General features: G+C 42.3%; 1 protein-coding gene across 1 annotated transcript in view; it reads right to left on the bottom strand.

The window, feature by feature from the left end:
• The window catches only part of FAM83A (family with sequence similarity 83 member A), a 40,051-nt gene extending 26,732 nt beyond the window's left edge, over positions 1-13,319 (bottom strand). Inside the window, exon 1 of the mRNA XM_003760365.2 lies at positions 12,523-13,319. Within this exon, the coding sequence (XP_003760413.1) occupies positions 12,523-13,002 (480 nt within the window). The 5' untranslated portion in view covers positions 13,003-13,319. The remainder of the gene's footprint in view (positions 1-12,522) is intronic.
• Between the last annotated feature and the right edge of the window lie 636 nt (positions 13,320-13,955).

Raw genomic sequence — 13,955 nt, 5'->3', positions numbered from 1 at the left:
GCTTTTTTTCTTCTGCCTCAGATACCTACTAGCTGTGAGACTCTCGGGAGGTCACTTACTCTCTCTGGGCCTCAGTTTACCCATATGTAAAATGAAGAGGCTGGACTAGAGAACATTCCTTCCAGTTCTAAAGCTACAGAACTCCTCCCTTGGTCTATATAGGCAAAGCTGGAAACAGGAGCCTTAAGTGAAAGAAAGAGCTCAGAAACCCCGGGAGTCAGGAGCTTTGGAGTCTGGTCTTAGCCCTGCTGAGAAGTGTCTAGATGACTAGGCTAGTCACTTCAGTACTCTAGGCCTGGAGGGAAAGAGGGCCTTGGGCATCTCAAATGGTCTCTGGTCCTCCAGGTTGAATGAGTCTGACTTAGACCATAGCCTTGCCTTGTTTTTATATTTGTGCTGCAAAGTTGACTAAGATTTATTCAAATCTTTGTGAATGCATATGATTCTCATGCAATTCTGGGAGGCAGAGAAGTTATTATTCTATTTTACAGATGAGAAGACTGAAGTCCAGAGAAGCAAAGTCATTTGCTTAAGATCACACAGTGGGCAAATAAATGAGCATCAGAACTTGAACCCATAACCTTTGAGACTATGTGCACTGGTTTTCCTGTGACAACCCACCGTCCCTATATCACAGGAGAGGTGGCTTTTCAGAACCAGTCCATCAGTCAGGAAGCACTTAAGCCTTTCCAGTGACAGGAGCTAGGCTAAAGCAAGGGATTAAAAAAAAAAAAAAAACACTCCCGGCCCTTAAGGAGCTTACAATCTAATGGAGGAAACAATATGCAGACAAGTACATATATATATATGGAGAGAGAGAGAGCTACGGGCAGGAAATCTAGGCAATAATTAGCAGAGGGAAGGCACTGGAATTCAGGGGAATTGGGAAAAGCTTTCGGTAGAAAGTGTGATTTTAATTGGAATTTGAAGGAAGCCAGGGAGGTCAATAGAGAAGGTGGAGAGTATTCCAGGCTTGGGGGACAACCAGGAACACAGAAAAGAGATGTCTTGTTCCAGGGAACAGCCAGGCAATCAGGGTCACTAGACTGAAGGGGGGGAGAAAGGTGTAAAGAGGCTAGATTATGAAGTGCTTTGAATGCCAGACAACCTTTGTATTTGATCCCAGAGGCAATCCATAGCCACTGTTTGTTGAACTAGGGTGGGGAGTGCAGAGACTGCCATAGTTGGGCCTTAGATTGTGAGCTCCTTAAGGGCAGAGACTGTATCCCCTGTTCTTAGTGCAGTGCCTGGCACATAGTAGGTGCTTAATATGTATTGATCCGATTGACTGATTGCATTCATTTTGTATTAACATTTTTGTGTTTCCCCTTATGGTTGGGGGGTATGATGAAGCAAAAAACTCCTTGAGAACATATTTTATCTTTGTGTATACCTATCATCTCTTACACTTAGTAGGGGTTTAATAAATGCTTGTTAAAATGAATTGAGTACTGGTCTTAACTCTTCTATAAATTGTGTGATGTTGGCCATCTATAAAAAGGGATGCTATACTTGTCCTAAATGTATAATAGGATTATTGTATGTAGGAAAAGGATACAATAAGGATATCTATATAGCTAGCTCTAAGGTTTGCAAAGCTCTTTATAAATATTTTCTCTTTTGATCCTCACAACCACCCTGGGAAGTAGGTGCTATGATTTCCCCATTTCACTGTTGAGAAAACTGAGAAAGTATCATACCCAGGGTCATACAGCTAATGTCTGAGCCAGGATTTGAACTTGTCTGTGTGACTATAGGACTTAATCACCTAGCCATCTAAAAATGCTATTCCCTATCTAGAACTTCATGTTTTCCATTATATGCTTGTTTCATAACAATCTTGGAAGGGAGGGAATATGTTTTATTTCTCTTGATGAAAAGGAAACAAACTCAGAGAAATAAAGTGAATTGGCTGTTACCCAGATCATGTCAGAGGCAGCACAGGAGGGCTCTGGATAGAGTGCTGTTTCAATCAAATTTGCATTCAAATCCTCCTGCCTTAGATAGTTCTCTTAACCTTGGTCTGCCTCCAGTTTCTTCTGTAAAATAAGAGATAAATTATCCCCTCCCAGATAAGGTTGGGGAGGATCAAAGTAGATAAATGTGTCTGAGCTTTGTGAACCTTAAAGAAGTATTTTTTTTTTCAGATTCAGGTCCATTACAGCATTATTTCAAGTCCCCTACTTCTGGAGAAAATTAAAACTTTTTCCTCCTCTACTCATTGGTTAGCACATCATCAACTTGTTTAATTTTGAATGTATCTTCCACTAGGTATTTTCTGCCTGGGTATGTCCAGGCAAGTATCCCTGGGTCTGCTGCTGTGGCCAAGATCTCCTTGCAACAATCTCCAAGTAAACACTTTTAGGTGACACCACTGGAAGAAATATTCACATTTTTGAGTAATATTTGTAAAAACCATCTAGTTTAAGACACGATGAGCCTATGTAAAGCAGGGAAGTAAAACTTTTTTAAAATGCCCTTTATATACAACATCAGGGAGCATAGTGTAATGGATGGAGCTCAGAGCCTGGACACTCACTGTGTGTGACTTTGGACAAGTCCAGTTTATCAGTAAAATGGGAGGGGCTGTGAAAATCAAATGAGATCAAGATTTGAAAAGTGCTTTGTAAATCTTAAAGCCTTGTTGGTATTAATAGCTCTTACTGAAATCTCTGCAACAAGAGCTTAGAACTGCCGGAAGAAGGCTCTGGGAGATGGCTGGGTGACAGTCTGTTGCCAGATGACCAAAAACAAAAACAGTATTATGGAACACATCAAACCTGAGGACTCCTCAGGCACATGGTGGAAACAGATTTAATGGCTGCTTCTGGAGAGACCAGAAGTGGCCGGATTGGTTCAGGTCTAAAAAGGCACTAACGAATGCCACTTGGAACCACTCCATGCCTTCTCTTCTTTCCCTTTCTCTTCTCCCCTTCTCTCTTTGGCTGATCCTCCAATTTTCTCCCTCTTGTTTTGGGGCATGTTTTTCACAGAAGCTACTCTGGTGTGTCTAGGTATCAGTGCCAGAAGTGAAAAGCATCAAAGTGCAGAGACATAATGCAGGAGAGACCATATGTACAGGTCAGGGCAAAGGGCAGAACTCACTTTGTGAGAAATAACAATCATTTAGACAAGGCTACAATGGTAAGGTATGTACAGCCTGATATCAAGACAATCTCTGTGGATTAGTACACGAAGGAACATGGAAAGAAAGATGAAACAGACCCAGGCCGAAGGATTCATGTAGAAACCACCACATGACTCAAAATACCTTCTCCCTCCATCCCTCATCCATTGGTGAGTTATTCCCAGAGCCTCCATTTTGAGGAAGGACTCACCACTACACATACCTCTTCTACCCTTCCCTTTTCTTCCCCCACTCCAATCTCCCTCCCCTACTTTTTAGCTTCCTTTTCTGTGTTGTCTTTCCCCTTTTAGAATAGGTCAGTGACAAATGTTGGAGGGAATGTGGGGAAAATGAAGCATAGTTGATGGAATTGTGAACTAATTGAACCATTTGGTAGAGCAATTTAGAAATATGCACAAAGGGCTATAAAATCATGCAGCCCTTTGACAATACCACTACTAGACATGAATCCCAAAAGAGATTAAAAAAAAAAAAAGGAAAAGGACCTAAATGTACAGAAATATTATAGCAGCTCTTAGAGCAAAAAAATTTAAAATTGAGGGGATGCCCATCAATTGGGGAATAGTTGATTGTTGTATGTGATTATGATGAATTACCATTGTTTTAGAAGAGATACTCTCAGAAAAATCTGGAAAAGTTTTTCATGAGCTCATAAGTGAAATATACTGGGTACAAAGCAGTGACAATGTTATGGGGCGATCAGCTGTGAGTGAGTTTGCTATTCTCATCAATGCAGTGATCCAAGACAACTTAGTAGAAATTCTGTACTCGGAGAAAGAACTGAATTGTGTCTGAATACAGATTGAAGCTTACTTAAAAAAACAAACAACTTTGGGGGTTTTTTTTGGGGGGGAATAGGGAGACCTATGTTTTAGAAGATTTTATGGAAATGTTTTGCATAACTTCACATATGCCTTCTCAATTGGGGGGGGGGAGGGAATGGAAAGAGGAAGAAGAATCTGGAACTCAAAAATTTAAAAACAAATGTAAAAATTTTGTTTTACATGTAACTGGAGAAAAAGTAAAATATTAATATTCAACTTTTTAAAAATAGGTCTTTGAGGGTCCTTTTTTTGTTTCTGTATTTGGTAAGTACCTGGTAAGTAATGTTTGATGCCATTCAAACCAGTCTTTTCAGTATTGTTTTTTGGGAAAGGGACTAGACTTGTTTTGTTTGGTACTGGAGGAAAAAAGAGTAATGTGTTGGAAGTTGAGAAGAGATAAATTGGGGCCTGATATTGGGAAAAAACTTCCTAACCAACAGCACTATTCAGAAGTCTGATGGGCAGCTTTAGGAGGTAGATAGTGTTCTCCCATATTGGAACTATTCAAGGAAAGAATCAAGGACCACTTGTTGGGGGTATTGAAAGGGAATTTCCTCTCTGGGTGTGGGTTAGACTAGATGATACAAAGTATTTTTTCAACTCTCAGGTTCTGGGATTCTGTGATAGAGGAATGAAATAGATACCCGTACAACTTGCATACACAGAGCTACAAATGGAAACACTATATGCACACACATCCAGCACACATACACAGCGAGCGGGCTGCTTATCTCCAGAGACATGGGCGGCTGTTCTCCCTGAGATCACACCTTCTGACTTGCTACTCCCTCCTCAGAGACCCCTGTCCAATGCTCCCTTTATAGAGAGAGCTGAGAACATTCTGGGCAGTGGGAAAGGATGCTGGATTTCAACTAAAATTCATTGCCACTTATTCTGCAACCGAGCAACTACTTAGTACCCAGTTTTGTGTCACCTACTGTGCTAAATGTTGGGAGCACAAGGACAAAAATGAAAGTCTCAAGGAGATTACATTCCAAGGAGGGACGATAGGTTTAAAGGTGAGAAATAAAATAGGTAAAAACTTGTAACTGGGGAAGGGGGAAAAGGGGAGGGAAGACATCAATAGCCATAGGGATCAGGAAAGGCCTCATGAATAAGGTGTTGCTTGAACAGTTTTGAGGAAATTCTAAGGGTTCTAAGAGATGAAGTGGGAGGGTAGTCCAACCTCAGGATTTCTCAGAGCACACACATGTAAAAAAAGCACAAGAAGGCCATTTTGACTATCAAGGGAAAGAGAGTTAATGTAGAGGGTGTCCTAAAAATCTTTAATATGATGTGGGAAAGATTCCTATCTTTGATTCCCAAACTCCTCTAGTTAATGTAATTACCTTTTGACTCCCAAATCCTGGTCCCTTTGAATTCCAATAGAAGATCCCGACCTGTTCCAGCCCCACCCGGATCTGAGCCAACTTTGGGGCTACACCCAAAAGCCCCTCGAGCTAAATCTCCCATTATAAAAGGGAGACACTGGGACCCCCCTCTTTGCAGAGATTCCAAATATGCTAGCCATGTGAGGACCCTCTGTCCACTGGACCCTCTGTCCAGTGCCCTCCTTATCTCTACCTTCACCTATCTCCTTACTGCCAAACTCAATAATAAACCTCTTTTATCAATCTAGCTCTCGGGCCAATAAATGCTTTTTATTGGGGACTTGCGCCACTACTAGACCTCATTTACCGCTGTATCCTTGCTCCGAATCCAAGGGGGTTGCAGGGGAGCTTTGCTTGACTTCCTGTACCCCAAACCTGCCACTAGACCTCAACTAAACCCTAATTTCATTTAGGTACCCCAAATCTAGACCTCAACAAACCCATTAAGATTTAAAACTGCACCAAGACTTTTGTAAAGTAAACGTTCAAAAGATAAGAATGGGGCCAGATTGTGAAGGATGACAGTCATTTCCAACTCAGTGACTGCCATTGGGATTTTCTTGGCAAAGACTGGAGTGATGGGCCATTTCTTTCTCCAATTCATTATTCAAATGAATTGTGAGGCAAACAGGATTAGGTCACTTGCTCAGTCTCATACAACTAGTAAGTGCTTTAGGCTGGTTTGAACTCAGATTTTCTTGACTCCAGACACAGGCTCTATATCACTTAGCTGCAACATGGCTAATATGGCAATGTATTTTGTATGATTTCACATGTATAATCAATATATCGCTTGTCTTCTCAAGAAATGGTAAGGGGGGGGGCTGGAGAGAGGGAGAAAACTTGGAACTTAAATTTTTAAAAAATGAATGTTAAAAAAATTTACATATAACTGGGAAATACTTAACAAAATAAATACAATTTTTTTTAAAAGGAAAAAAAGAATTGTTCAAAGGAGTTTATCCTTAAGCTTAGAGATAATAGGGAGCCCTAAACAAGAGAGGAACATGGTCAAAAGCATATGCTTGTGCTTTGATAATATAATTCTGCCAGTTGTCTGATGAAGGGCATCCCCTTAGATTAGAGAGGAGAGAAACAGAGAGGCCAAAGGGAAACTTTCTGATAGTCTGGTAATGAGGGTCTAATCTAGATGCTGTATTTAGCTGACAGTACCATGGATCACTTCATAGTTTGTGTCTCAGTTTCCTCATCTGTAGAATATGGGTCATTATTACTCATACCCCCTCCCTCCAAAAGTTGAGAGTTGAAATGCTTCTCTCCGATAATGGGGTGCTCTAAAAATAAGTTCCCTACAAACACATTTGAATCAACTGGTATCACTTGACGCCAGAAAGGGGCTGTACTTCAGAGCAGGGAGGGGGCTCAAGATGCCAGCAATTTCTTTCTACTTCCCAGGAATTTCCCTACAGAACTTTGCCCCAGGGGCACACTGGGGAGCCTGCTTTTCTGGCAAAGAGGCAATAACTCCCTAGGGGCTTGACAGATTATTCATAAAATTCCACTTGTTCACTCTGAAGCATTTTGTAACCCTTCTGGCTGAGCTGGCCTTGAGCAGTTGGCACAGGGCCCAATGCCAGCTCAGCAATGCTCAGTGACTATGAGAAGAGAAGGCTGCTTCCAGGACATTTTTCCACCCATGACTGTGCCCTTTGATTCTGCCTTCCCTGTCACCAGAGGTCCTTCTTCTTGTCAAGTCAACAAGCATTTATTCATGTTTATTAATTTATTATTAATTTTCTGATGAGCCAAGCATTCTGTTAAGAGCTGGGGATAAAAAGAAAGGCAAAAAGACCCTGCTGTTAAGGGCCTTCCAGTCAAAGGGAGAAAACAGCACGCAAACAACTCTGTAGAAATGAGACCCCTGTGGGATGAATTGGGGGTGATCTCAAAGGGAAGGCGGAAAGGAAAAGCTGATGGCTGAAGGTGGTGCTTTAGCTGAGGCTGGAAGGAAAGGGGACAGCTGAGACGTAGAAATAAGGAGGTGGGATTCACAGCTGGAGTGGTGAGATCCAGGAATAGCCAGGAGGCCGGTTAGTGTCTCTGTGTTACAGACTAGATGCTGGAGTGGGAGTATGGGGTGTGGGGAAGGGGGTCTGTGTTAAGGAGACTGAAAAACAGAAAAGGGTCATGTGGGGGAAAAACAACGAGAGGCAAGTTCGGGGGCAAAATCACAGGAGCAATCTTGGCTGGCCTTTGGGTCAGAGGAGGGCCCTTGCTGTAGGGAAGAGGTCCTGCTGTCCCCAGGTGCATCCTTCCTTTAGCTGGAAGGATGAGGGAGGATGGTGGGGCAGATTTAGGACCTGAAGGGCTTTATGAGTGACTGGTGTTGATGCCAGGATTCTGATGATGTCTAGATTTTGGGGTTCCCAGATAGAGAACCAAAATGATGAGATTAGGGTTCCTGGTGGTCAGGGAGTTAAATGATGATGTTAATGTCAGGTCCGGGGTTCAGGGAACCAAATAGAGAGGTTTGGCTCCCCTCAATCCCCTTTGGGATTTGGCACAGGGTAGGGAGTTGTAGGAACCCCCTTCTGGAGGCGCAGAGATCCTTCGTGAAGGAATTTACAAACCCAAAAAGCTAGACTGGTAAAAAGTTCATTATTGGCATTGGGAAGTCAGCCTTTGCTATGCATGAATAGAAAGGCTGAATTCCTTAGTGGCAAGGTCTGACAGAGAAGTAAAGTTTCTAGTAGAGAGATCCCCACAGAGAGGTATAAAGTCCTGTTAGGGAAATAGGTGTGAAAAATAGAGAGTAACACTGAAAGAGAATATCATTTCAGCGGGCAGAAGTTGCTGCTATGCCAGGGAGAGAGAAGTTCCATGGCATGTTAGGTCCCCTGCAAGGACTGAGTTTAAAATTGGCTCTTTTTATAATAAAAGCCATGGCTACAAGCTGGGGTTTGCTCTTGATGGGAACTGGTTTCAGCATGAGCTGGAATTTGAATAGAATTGAATGAGTGTCTCTAGGTTTGATCTTTAATTCAATGGGAAGCTTAATCAGTGGTATTATTCAGTGGGGGTGGTGCCCTTCTCTCAGGAAAACAGAATGAAGCTGTTTCCCTCAGGCGGGCGGAGTCTTTTACAGAGGCTAGATTCAAGTAGAAACTGTCATTAGGGGAGTTTTAGAGAGTTTTGGGGTCCCCCCTAGTCAATACAACACTTGGAGCCCAATGGCAACCCAAGGCTGTCTCATATTTCTAGACCTTTAAGGATTATAACTGTGGAAGAGTGGAAAGAATCAGGCTGAGGATCAGGAAGATGGGGTTCAAATCTTTAAAATGGTCCCTTCCCAACCTGAGTTCCTTATCTGGCCTCAGATACTTAACACTTCCTGCATGTGTGACCCTGAGCAAGTCACTTAATGCCAATTGCCTGAGGGGAAAAATATGGTCCCTTCCCTCTGAGACTATCCCCGATTCATCCTGGGTGTCTTCTGCACGTATCTCATCCCCCAGGTTGGTTAGATGGTGGGTGAAAACAGGGACTATATTTTGCCTCTTCTTGTATCCCCAAGACCTCCCAAAGGGCCCGGCACACAGCAAATGCCCTAAGCAGTTCTCTGAGGTTGTGAGTTGCAAATATAATACATTGGTAGAAGGAGTTTCCACACTTAGGGAACTTGGGAGTTCCCTACACTGAAGAGGTCACAGATTTCTGTCCTTGTTCCATAAAATCAAAGATTTGGGAGGACCTTAAAGATCATAGCTGAAATATCAAAGAGACTTGCCAAAGTAGCCAGCCAATGTCCATCCACTCTAATCTTCTCATCCTATAGACCTAGGCAGGCAAAGAGACTGGACTAGATCTTCTTAAAAGTTTTCCACTCCCAACTCCTTTTCATTTGGAAATTAATACATGACCCTGAGACATATAGGTATATAAAACAGGTATACAAACCAAACATTTACTGATAATAAATCATAATTGCGTGACCCCCACATTCAGTAACAAGACCCCAGATGGGTCTCAAGCTACAATTTAAGAAGGTGGGGTATAGTAGATAGAATGTTGCACCTGAAGTGGGGAGAGCATTGTGCACCCTGTAAAGGCAAGCTAACTAATTTCTTGGAGTTTCAGTTTCTTGATCTACAACATGAGGATAATAATAGCACCTTATCACTGGATTAATAAATATTTATTAAGACTTAAGAGCTGGGGATAGGGCAGCTAGGTACAGTGGATAGAGTGTTAAACCTGGAGTCAAGAAGACTCGTCTTCATGAGTTCAAATCTGGTGTCAGAAACTTACTAGCTAGGTGATTCTGGGCAAGTCAGTTAATTCTTTTTGCCTCAGTTTCCTCATCTGTAAAATGAGTTCCAAATCACTCCAGTATTTTTGCCAAGAAAACCCCAAATGGGGTCATGAAGAGTTGGATATGGCTAAGAATGACTGAACAACAAAAAGGGCTAGGGATAGAAAGAAGGAAAAAAATCCCTGTCATCAAGGAACTTGACAAATTTATGTAAATAGGGACAGACAAGATTTGTGCCAAGTAGAATTGACAGAAAACAAGCTTAGAGAGGAAAATAGAAGCAGCTGGAGGTTGGGGACTTAGGGGAAAGAACCCAAGAAAAGCTCATTGGAAAGTGTGGCCTTCCCTGGACTCTCGACAGGGCTGTTGTGAAGATCAAATTATATCATCCGTGTAAAATGATCAGCAAGCCTTAAAATGGGATCATTAATTAGCAGAGCCAGTATTGAAGGCTGGGCCCTGGGCCTCCAAATCCAGGCTGTGAAAACCCTGAGCCTCCATCTTCCCCACCCACATGATTTTTAATCCACATTTTACAGATGAGGAAACAGTCCCAAAATGATGAAAACCTTTGGTCAAGGTCATATAAGAAAGTTAGTGAGGGAGCCAGAGCCCAAACCTTAGGCCAGGTTTTTGACAAGGGCATCCAGACTCCCCCAAGTGCACTATCTCATTATGCTCTTCTGTCAGCAGGGAATAATGCAGTCACGGAGACATAAAACACAGATCAGTTGTAGAGCCTTGACAAACTAGAGAGCCAGCTTCCATTACCATTTCCCCTACAGATCCCCTCAGCTGACTTCTCCAAGAGCAGACTAATCTGATGTTTATGTAGCACTTGAAGGAATGCAAAGCTTGCCACCATCATTTGAGTATATATATATATATATATATATATATATATATATATATATATATATTTCTTGAATGGACACAAAGTGAAATAACTATCCTTTAAACCTTCTCCAGAATCATATTCAGTAAAGATTTATATGGAAGGACAACAATCAATCAATAAATGTTTATTAAGAGGCAACTGGATGACACAGTGGATAAGAACTAGCCCTGGACTCAGGAGGACTTGAGTTCAAATATAGCCTCAAACACTAGTTGTGTGATCTTGGGCAAGTCACTTAATCCTGATTGCCTTGCAAAAAATAAAAATAATTTACTTACATAATAGGTGCTTAATAAATGTTTATATACATATATATTTATATAAATAAATATATATAAACATAAATATATATAAATAAACTTTTATTAAACACCTACTATATAAGTGTCAAGTGCTGGGTGCTGGGGATGAAAAAAGAGACAGTCCCTGTCCTCAAGAAGTTTACAGTTTTGACATCACTACCTCCACAAATAGGAGGTAGTGATACACTGGGCAAGGAGCTGGTCCCAGTAGAAAGGATGACTGTTTTCTTAAGTGATTTCTCCCACTGTCTGTTATGATGTCTGAAATTCTACCATCTGAGCAATTATTCTTATTGTTCTTCAAAAGAATCTGTATATCTATACTATATATATTTTTATATGTGTGTATACATTTATGCCATATGTGTGTTTATATTGTGTAAATATATGCAATAACTAATTTCTGTAAAATGGACAAAGCACTTTCAGTCTTCACTTTTCATCCTCACAAGGACCCTGTGAAGTATTAATATCCCTATTTTGAAGGGAACTGAGGCAAAGGAAGTGAGGAAGTGCTTGATTTTGGATATCTAATAATAATGACTAGCATTTATATAGCATTGTAGGGTTTGCAAAGAATTTTACAAATACTATTTCATTTGATGCTCACTACAATGCTGGGAATCAGGTGCTATTGTTATCCCCTTTTTACAAATGGGGAAACTGAGACTCAGAGAACTTAAGTGAATTGCCCAGAGTCACACAGCCAATCTGTGATAAAAATGAGACTTGAACTCAGGTCTTCTGGGATCCAAGATCCATTCTCTATTCACTGAAGCCCAGCAACAGTTTGGGGGAATGTAGGTTTTAGACTGAATCGGTGGAGAAGACATAAGAGGATAATAATTTTTCTGATCTGTATCTCTCCTGTGTTGTCCTGAAAAAGAATCAGCGGACCTGGGTTTAAGTGCGGGTTTTACAACTTACTTAGGTATATGCCCTTAATTTCTCTGGGACTCAGTTTCCTTATCTGTAAAACAGGGTTTTTGTAATAAAGATCTCTAAGGTTCTCCCCAGTTTCAGATCCTATGGCCTGTAAATCAGAGGACCTTGGCTTCCTAATGGACAATGGAAAGAACATGGGATTTGGCCTTTGAGTTCCTGAGTTAGAATTCTGCCTCTGTCATTTACTAAAGTGTGAGCAAGCCATTTCTTAGCTCCCCTCTGGCTCTATTACGTCCACGGTCCCTTCCAGTCCTAAACCAAGGATGCTCCCCATTCACAACCTCCCTCCCAGGGCTGCTATGAGGATCAAATGGTATGACATGGGTAAAGTACTTTGTGAGCATCAAATGCTTGACAGACTTGAGTTAATATTTGTAGTGATCTTCTATCTGCTTTCCCACTAAACAAAGGAAGTCCCCCAGGCTCATCAATCAACTAAGACCAACTGAACAAATGCCTACTATGTGCCAGGCAATTAAAAAAATAAAAATAAAAGGAAAAGGAAACTGATCCTGCCCTCAAGGAGCTCATACTTTATAGGTTAAGAAAAAAGCTTACCTTGAGAAGCCACAGTTGAGCTGATAGAAAGAGGCAGAGGCTACAGGGATCAGCAGGGCTGAATGTGAACTACATCCCCACACCTCCACCCCTGTCCTTGCCCACCCATACACACATATATCCTAGAAAGAACAAGGGCCTGAGCCCCTTGGGCCAAGGAGGCCCCGGCGCTCCCCCCTCTACCTGACTGGTCTTGCTGATGCAGCGGCGGATGAGGTCCCTGATATTGTTGTGCTTGTCTGTCTGGAAGTACACCGTAGCACTGGACTTCTCCTTCAGGTACGGCTTCTCAGCCTCGCCCCAGCTCTGCAGCAGGGCTGGCTCACTGCCCTCAGACAACACGGGGAAATAGGTACCAGACTGCAGAGAGCCAGAGTCATTCACCTGCAGGCCCAGTTCTCCTTCCCCAGCTTGCTCCTTGGCATAGAAGGGCTGCTTGGCATTTTCCTGAATGTATTGGGCTTCCACGGAGGACAGGAAGTCCACCTCCCCTTCTTTGCTCAAAGCCTTCTGGTAGGACTCCGGGCCACCATCCAGAAGGGCATCCAGGGCCAACCTGGCACTTTCATTGTGACTGAAATCCACCTTGGGCAGCCGGCTCCATTGATTCTTGACCTCTTGGAGGCGTTTTTTGATCTTGCCCACAGGTCTTGATCTGTGCATTTTTCTAACCTGAAGGAGGAGACTTTTCCCCAAAAGACTGAGGGTTTGACAAGGGAGGCTGAAACTCTCCAACCCGGTCCCATGCAAAGAGAGATCTGGAGCTCCCTATGGGGAGGCAGGAGAGGAAGAAGAAAAGGAGGGGCTGAAAATTAGCATGTATGTGTTCCCTGGAAGCAGACAGCCTCCTCGGGGTTTGGAGGTGAGCACACTGACACACAACCTTCTCACACAGGTCCGGGAAGTGAATTTAGCAATGCCTTTAAACAATGCTCCAGATATTCGTAAATCTGGAGCCAAGTGATTTCCTTATCTGCAAATAATGAACATACACCCTCCCCAGCGGGCAAAAGGGTGAATCTGTCTTCATTTCTCTGTCAGAGTTAGTAATGGAATGATTTCCTCTCCTGCTCATCATTCCTCCAAAGTTGTGGCAAGTCCTGCTTTCAAACTCTATTGCATAATTTGTCTGACAATCTCAGAGTCCGGAGCCCCTGAGGCCTTTGTTACAAACCCAGGGATTAAAAGTTAGAAAGGCCTTGATTCATTGGACAGTCAGCAGATATTTATTAAATGCTCATTATGTTTAGAGCCCTGGGAGGCATCCCGCTAGAGTGGAAAGAACACCAGAAGACCTGAGTTCAAATCCTGTTTTTGCCAAATTATTAGGTGTGGACTTGGATAAATGAGATTCACCTCTCTTATAAATGACATCAAAAGACTCTCTCTTTTCTGATTTGAGTGATGTAGACTGGCTAATGTTTGAGACTCTTTTTGCTTCACTGATTCTAGTTCTGGGAGAAGGTATAATGATAAGTAAGCTTCATCCTTGCCCTCATAAAGCTTACATTCTACTAAGGGAAATCAGACTCGCATACAAATCAATCAATAGATAAGCCTTCCCTAAGCAACCACTATGTGCCAGGGACTGAGTAGATGCCAGTGAAATGAAGACA

This window comes from Sarcophilus harrisii, chromosome 1 (assembly GCF_902635505.1).
Source record: "Sarcophilus harrisii chromosome 1, mSarHar1.11, whole genome shotgun sequence".
In the NCBI taxonomy this organism is placed as follows: domain Eukaryota; kingdom Metazoa; phylum Chordata; class Mammalia; order Dasyuromorphia; family Dasyuridae; genus Sarcophilus; species Sarcophilus harrisii.
Note: the sequence above shows the minus strand (reverse complement) of the source record. Positions and strands in the feature narration are given on the sequence as shown.